This window comes from Symsagittifera roscoffensis, chromosome 4 (genome assembly GCF_963678635.1).
Source record: "Symsagittifera roscoffensis chromosome 4, txSymRosc1.1, whole genome shotgun sequence".
Lineage (NCBI taxonomy): Eukaryota > Metazoa > Xenacoelomorpha > Acoela > Convolutidae > Symsagittifera > Symsagittifera roscoffensis.
This window is the reverse complement of record NC_087065.1, coordinates 60,064,558-60,072,444: the sequence shown is the minus strand read 5'-3', so window position 1 is coordinate 60,072,444 and position 7,887 is coordinate 60,064,558. Positions and strand designations below refer to the sequence as shown.

General features: G+C 36.1%; 1 protein-coding gene across 1 annotated transcript; it reads left to right on the top strand.

Moving 5' to 3' along the window:
* The first annotated feature begins 277 nt into the window (after positions 1 to 277).
* Positions 278 to 6,460, top strand: LOC134844151 (palmitoyltransferase ZDHHC4-like). The gene is made up of 6 exons (XM_063860691.1): positions 278 to 608; positions 1,256 to 1,341; positions 1,800 to 2,005; positions 2,178 to 2,374; positions 4,207 to 4,443; positions 5,874 to 6,460. Exons 1-6 carry the CDS (start codon positions 468 to 470, stop codon positions 6,405 to 6,407), a joined length of 1,401 nt encoding a protein of 466 aa, XP_063716761.1. The 5' UTR covers positions 278 to 467; the 3' UTR covers positions 6,408 to 6,460.
* The last annotated feature ends 1,427 nt before the right edge of the window (positions 6,461 to 7,887 follow it).

Genomic DNA, 7,887 nt, shown 5'->3' with positions numbered 1-7,887 from the left:
ATGTTCGCAAATTGGGTGAGCGAGATTTATCGAAAAAGTGTCAATTGTAAGTTTTTTTCCTGAATTTCGGAGAGCTTTAAGATCTTCACCGGGCTATTGGGAATGTGCGTACATTTATAGAAATTGTGTAAAATGCTAAGAATGATGAAGCGTTAATAAGTCGAGCCATCTTTGCGTTGAATTTTTTGCAACCATTTGTCTCTTGCGTATTGCATTGAATCTTAAATGTTCAACCTATTAGTTTACTTTACTACTGTTCCATGATTTTTTTTAGATCGATATGGTCAAACAAAATATATCCTCGGGCCATGTTGCATGCTTAAGCTTGATTGACGCTCTCTTATAAATGAATTCTGCTGACTTTTGAAGTGAACACAGTAGTCTCGATTGGTCTCGGTCTTCAATAGAATCAAAATACTAAAACATATCATTCCTCTCAGCAGGTAGCGATTGGTAAAATTGAAATCATGGTTCCATTTGGTGCTGTTATTTTGCTTACTACATTGGGATTGTACGTCGGAGTGATTCTGTTCCTGATATATGTGGGATTCTGCTCAACAGAGAAGTCCAACGCACCAGTGAGATTCACTCATTTCTACCTTTTCGAGGTCAGTATTGAATTCGAGGTCAGCATTTTGTGAATTAGGCTCTCTCTCGTTTAATTTTTTAAATGAATATACGTTATACATACCTTCAATGTTACGAACGACTGCAATTGTTGTACACGCTCAATTTTGAAAAGCAATTATAAAAACTTGGATCAAATCTGTGTACGGACAAGTTAATTTTTTTAAAATCATTTCGGAAAAAACTCTGTTTCTTTGTTTCTTTGGTGAAGCTTTGTTTCTTTATTTTAGTGTGTTCTGCCGAAACTGAAGATACGCTTTTGCTTACTACTTCATAATTACAGCAACGTCTTAAATCTTAACACTGAAATTTGTAACTATCAAATTTTTGGGTGTCAACAATCAAATCGAGGCAGTTTAAAGGCACTTAATTCGGCTTGCTTTTGCTACTTTCGAAGAATTTTACAGCTCGGAGCTCGGCGTAGTTTTTTCCTATCAAGTTTTGAATTTTTAGCTATTATTTTTTAAATAGTTTTGTATGCCTTGAGGTCAAAATTAAAATTCATTTCGAACTTTAAAAAGCAATTGGATCATTCATGATTTCGCTCTGACTCCAGCAGTATTGTTAAGGTTATTGTGACTATTGCAAAGAATAGGTTCTAATTGAATTGCATATTCATATTTTGTAGAAGCTGCCTAAATGGATACAGGGATTCTGTCCTCGTTGGTTGCTGAATGCATACAGTTGCTGCACTCTATACACTTTCCACCAAAGGTAATGGAGATAAAACTAGAAGGTAACGAAATACGAAAAAATGTTGGAACTTAGAATGTTTGGCTTTCTTTGTTAACGTTTAAGATTCGCTACTAAATGCGCATTGCCGCGATAAGCATTAGTTTTTTGTTAATGATTGGTGAAGTTTGGTGGTAATGATAGTGTTTATTGCTGAAGTCCCGCATGAACTTTAGCTACAGATTTACCGCAGCCTGAATAAGTAACGAATCGGTTGTGGTACTGTGTGAGAACTCTGGGCAACATAATACGGCAGTGAGCTGCTAAAAAATCGGAATTCCTTTTTTCAATCAGTGAAGCTTGTGGGCGTATGCAAAACGATGATTTTTGGCAGGCGTTTAGTCATCCTAGATTACGTTTGGTCAGATGCCAGTGTAGTTTTAAAACTGTGATAGGATAGTGAACATAAAACATGTTGATGTGTCGTCGGGTTCGTTTAGGAACCGACTGTTCTCTTCGACGTTTCTGGTGCTTCAACTGCTAGCTCTTCTCCAATTCGTAATTGACGTCATACCTCTGTCCAATAAAGTTCGTTCACCTAGCTCGGAGAACATCAGTGGCAGCAGCATGCCCGCTCCCAACATCAGACTGGCAATTATGTGCTGGATGTTCAATATAATCACGTGGACGGTGTGTCTGTTTTCAAGTGAGCGTTCTTATTTGACTAAGATATTAATAAAAATGTTTGCAAAAAAAGTGTAGCTTTAAGCGTTAGATGTGCAATATCATCGGAAACAAAACCTTCTATTTTTTAAAGTATGGTCATGTAGAATTAAATTCTGTCAATTTCAATCAATGTGGGGTTATTGTATCTTCAGATCCCGGAGTGATAAATAAGAAAAACTTGGATCGTCTGAAGCCAATGTACGAAAACAGAGAGCAGAGACACCGACTGCACCTAAGTCTAAAATTGGGCAATTCCAAAAAGCCAGAGATTAGTTCAAATGACTACAAGCAGTGCACAAGTTGCCATCTGGACAGAATCAAGAGATCCAAGCACTGCAAAATGTGCGGGGTAAGTTTTCCATGTCGGATTTGGAGTGATGTCTTGAAAAAGGACCTGAAATTCTAGCAACACCTCAAGCTATCATCTTACATTTTCACAAAATATTGAAAATTACTCACGCTTATCTCGGTTTGAATTTATGAGCTCAAAATTGGACTTGAATTTTTCAGCAGAGTTCAAATTTGGACTTAAATTGGAGCTCACATTTTGAATAGCAAAGTTGTTAATAGCAAATTTAGTACGCTATTTTTTTAAAGTTGATTTTATTGATTTTCTGTTTCCGTGGCTCCATTAACTTTTGTCTAACTCTTTTTTTTCAAATCTTTCTGTTGCGCTCTTTTTTTAATATTAGCAAGATTGATGCTAAAGTGATGGAGCAAATTTTTATTCCCATCTTGTTTCAACGGGAACGACTGATTATTACAGTCACGGGACATAGAAGTTCCAACTTTTTAGTTTCATCGAGCAAATGAATGAGTTTTTTCTTCACATTCTCAGCAACTATTCAAGATATAGAGTTCAAGTTTTGACACATGCAATATTGCCAGGTCTTAGACGGGTCAAGTTTTGAGAATTTAGTTTTGAAGGTGTAAAAGAGCTAGTATCTGATAATTAGTTTTATAGGTGTTCTTGCTGTGGAAAGTTTCTCGCAAACAATGTAAGGAATTTGAAATTAATGGGCTCTTAATTTAAGGAATTAGTTATTTGGGAAGCTGTTGAACTTGATTACACTTTATGCCGCCAAAAATGACAGATAACAGAATTGAAAGAGTTATTCGGCCCGGCGTCGAAAAACAGTCAAATTCTGTTTGACGACACATACATAAAAATCGTTTGGGAGCTTATACTGGAAAATTGGATGTAATTACTCACTACAAAACTGCTAATGTGAATCCTCTGCATGGATTTGAGCAGAATGTGCCAACAATATTTGCTGGAATGTTCCTATAACTTAAATAGTTGCAGAGAAAACGACAGAAACGTGAAAAAATAAATGATTCATTTGATCTTTGTGCTCAAATGTCCCTCTTCTATGTCCCGTGACCATATTATAAAACAAACTGTGCATTTAATTATGAAGCGGAGCACAAATTTTATAAGCTAACGTGGGTTCTAAAACTTACGAAAATGTATTTTAAAAAACGATCCTTCAAGTTTATGAAATTGGCCTGAAAGTTTATTACACTAGCCAAGTGTTATGCTACGACTTTTTTTCTAAGCTAATTCGCAAATATTGGTGCCACCTCATTGATAGAATATGCTTCTACATTCGAATATTAATGAGTTAACTCATTTGATACATTTTGAACCGAAAAAAGCTATTTGTTTCAAACAACATAAAAATCATAAAAACTCGGTTTCAGAAATGTTCTAACTCAATTTATCTAGCTATTTTTTGAATTGCCTAATTTATTCATAGCTCTATGCTTTGCGATTTATTACATGCAAAATTAGCGTAGATGCCCTCAGTTTGTTATATTCTAAACTATTTGCTCGCAAAATTGTGTTCATTTGTATTTGGTGCCACTTTTGCTGCATGGCATATGCAATTTGTTAGCATATGTAGCTGCTTTATTTATGACTAATGTTTGCCGGTTTTCAAGCGCTCGTGTCCGAGAAGGCAGTGCGGGAGACTCCAATTCTCGAGGTCGCAGGTTCGAAGCCCATATGTAGCAAAGTCTTACTAATTCGAGGCTTATTTCTATATTTTATATTTCACTTTATAAAGCTGCTTTTTTTTCCTGTACTGGCTATTGCTTGCGAAGCGCAGCTTCGCTTCGGTGTAAAAAGTTTCTGTTCAAATATTTTTTGCGATGATGATGACCATGATGATGATACAGGTATGTGTGTTCCGCTCTGACCACCACTGCATCTGGGTGAACAACTGCATAGGGGGCAACAACACCCTCGCCTTCCACTGTTTCCTCGCATCCTTCGTCCTCGAGAGTCTCTTCGGCGCATACTGCATGTGGGGCGTGGTCATGGACGCCGCCTCTTTCGCTAGACTGTGGCAGCTCAGCTACAGGGACAACTACACGCAACAAGTACACCCTGTCAATTCATTCGTAGTCGCACAGGTAAATCAATTAAACAGGCGTTTGAACCTGCATCGACCAGAGGTTTTTTCTCTAACATACACCCACCCCAGATTTTTCTTAACCTTTTAAAAATTGTCCAGGTTGCACAAGTCGCTTTTTCTTAAATTGTTGGCAAAATAATGCTTGTCTTCCATCAACTTATTTTGCTTGGCCTCAAAAAGATCTGCAATCTGCAAACTTTGAAATTGAGCCGCCCCTAATATCAATCCGTCTTGCAGTACTCAATGAATCCGTCTTGCAGTGTTGGAATTGAGCTTCCCTCATCATATCAATCCGTCTTGCAGTACTCAATGAAAAACTCCTTGCCTTTAAAAAAGTCGCCAATTATCGGTTCGTACAATAGTATAATTTATTGTATGAATCTGATCTCTCGTATAATCTGTTACCGTATAAGAGTTCTGTCGCATAATTTGTCGTATATCGTAAAACTTGTAGCTTAGCTTGTAACCCTAAGGTCTTTGGTTCGAGTCACGGTAGATCAAATTGAAAATCATTATTTAGCGTAAGTGCGTGTTTTTGATTTACTGCTGTAATGTGTAAAATTAATGGCCTTGACGTTCTATGTTTTCCGTTGTTTTTTTTCGCTGAAAAGTTTTATTCGGCGTAAGTTTCAGCTTATGTTTTGTCGGCTTCAAGCAAAAATGATTGATTGTTTTTGAGAAATAAAGGTAGTTTGTTTTGCAAGTATTCAAAGTTTAAAAACTTAATTGTTCGAAATTTTTTATGACAACAATTTTTATAGCACTTTTTTGTTTTCGAATCAATGATTGTCTCACCAATTGTTGTAGGCATAGTAATTTCTAAAAACTTATATAGATTGGTTGAAACTTTTTTGGGTATTATGCACGAAGCGGTCCAAATTCATTATTTCTACGTCTCTTCAACTGAAATTATTGTGGATGAATTTGATTGGCTAATTAGCCAATCAAGTTCCATCGACATTTTCTGCTATTTCAATTGAAATTTAAAGCAGATAAAATTATTAATCTTTCTTGGCTGGGCAAGGTTTCACAAGTGACTCAAAATTAATTTGATATTTGACTCAAAGTTCCAACTTTTCGGCAATTTCGGCTAATATTTTTTATCTGCTAGAAAGGTTGATCGGAATGCCTGACCGTGTAAGTTGAATTTGATTGGCTAAAATTACCCAATCAAATTCGATCGCATAATTTCCAGCTTACGAAGTTGAAAAATTGATTTTTGGCCGTTTAGAGCATAAGACCCATTTTTTTCAATGTTTCCCTAATTTTTTTGTTTTTTGATTTAGTTATTTCCGTTTCATTACTATTTGCTCGCTTGTATGCAATGCTGTGCTTGCGTTGTATCGCAAATGATGCGAAGCCCCGTGTCGCTTCTGTGTCAATTATCTTAATTACGCTCGTTGTAACCTTCAATAATTTGTTTTTCAGTACATGTTTCGACAGTTTCCTCGGATAGTGGCATTAAGCTTATTCTACTGTCTGCTAGGTTCAGGACTCGCTTTCTTCCTAATTTTTCATCAGGCACTGATGCTCACGAATTACACAACGCGTGAAATGTTCAAGCGACAGATGGCTAGTGCTCCTGGCCGAAAGGATTCTAAACCGATCGAAAATACTTGTACAAAAGCTTCCTCGCGATCCACGAATTGCCGCGAGAATATTGAACCTGATATAAACACTCTCAGTAAAGAGAATGAAAATCACGAAAATCGAGGCGACGGAAGAACAGTTAAAAAACGAAAGAAACCTTCAGTTGTTAAACATGGATCCTCGATACATAGTTTGCTCCAAGACGAGACAGAAGAAAAACTGCTATCTGCCGAGCGGAGTATGAACGCAAACTCTATCATTAGAATGCTTACCTTTTCTAACTCACCATACAATTATGGATTTTTTCTAAACATGCTGGATGCGTTTATGCCCAAGTTGTGTTATCAAATTAGATTAAGGCTGAAACTATAGTCTTTAATTTTGTCTTTAACGCAGCCAATGCTTCTATTCATTGTATAATTAAACTACACACCTCTTTTCTTCCAAACTTGCGGTCAAAATCTTTCAGGTTATAGTCGTTTAATCCTTACGCCTCAAACAGGATATTTTTTGCTTATTTATTTTCATTCGTATAAATCACAACAGGACTGGATTTTTCAAACTTCAGCGAAGCAACAAAAAATAATCAATTTTGATTTTTAGATGCTTTATAGCAAATATTAATTGATATTATTTAGTATTGAAGTCAACCAAAGTTTCGAGTGTATCTTACACCACTTGCAATTGGCAAGAGTTTTTGTAATCCGAAACTAAGTTTTTCCTGAACAACTAGTTAAACAAGCCGCAACTACTAGCAGCTAAATTACTGGCTCATTAAAACTTGGTGTAAATAGGCTTTTAAATAAAAGCTACTATTAACGTTTGAATTGCAGATAGTAATCTGAGCTCGTGGTTTCTCTTTTCCCAACTGTCAGTTGGCTATCTTTCTGATGCCAATTTTTATGCAATGATATGCGTAATTAAACAGATCGAGCTAGCTATATTTCTTTCTTTGCAAATTTCTCTCTTTTTCTCTGGAAAGACTTGAGACTCTAAGCTACAAGTTTGATACTAATGGTAAATACTATTTACACAAGCTAACTAGCGATTGTAGCGTATAATCATTAATCTTTTTTTGAAACCAAAAAACCTAAGTCGCCAAGAAAAGTGCTGTTTGTTATAATCACAATTTGTAGCAATTTCATAGCATTTGTTCTCTGCTTTATTGGTGGCTGGTATTTGTCGTTTGTCAACGAGTGAAGGACGAGAGATTCCTAAGCTACTTATCAGAGGTTCAATGGCGCACTTAGCTCACTAGTGTTATATATAATTGGTGGCATTTTTGCTAAATAGCATTGGCAGTATATTAGCAGCTATAGCTGCTTAATCGGTGGCTAATGTTAGCGAAATATTGGCCCGTGGCGCAGACTCGAGAAAGTGAGATTCCTAGTCTCAAATTTGCTGCTTCGAATCAGACATGTTTTTATTTCACTGTTTTTGCTTTTTAGAGCTACTTTTTGTCGTTTTCCCCGTTTGTTTTGGCGAAGTTTGCAATGGTAATTTTTCTTTGTTTGATCTGAGTTTTCAAATTAATTTCACTTATGATTTTTAAAGTATAACACTTAAAATAATTTTTAAATATTGGAAATTTAAAGCTTTGAATGTTAAGTAATTGCAGTTGAAGAAATTTTCCATTTCATCGGTTGAAAATTTTTCATTTCATTGGTCGGAGATATATATTTACGCTAGCAAGCAGCTAGTGTTTTTAGTTAGAACCTCCTCGCAATTAAAAGTGTTCGCTTGTACGCCTTTTAACTATAATCACGATCTGTTGCATTGGAAATTTCATAGCATCTGTTCTCGGCTTTGTTTTTGGCTAGTGTTTGTGATGAACTAAGAGTCCGTGAATGAG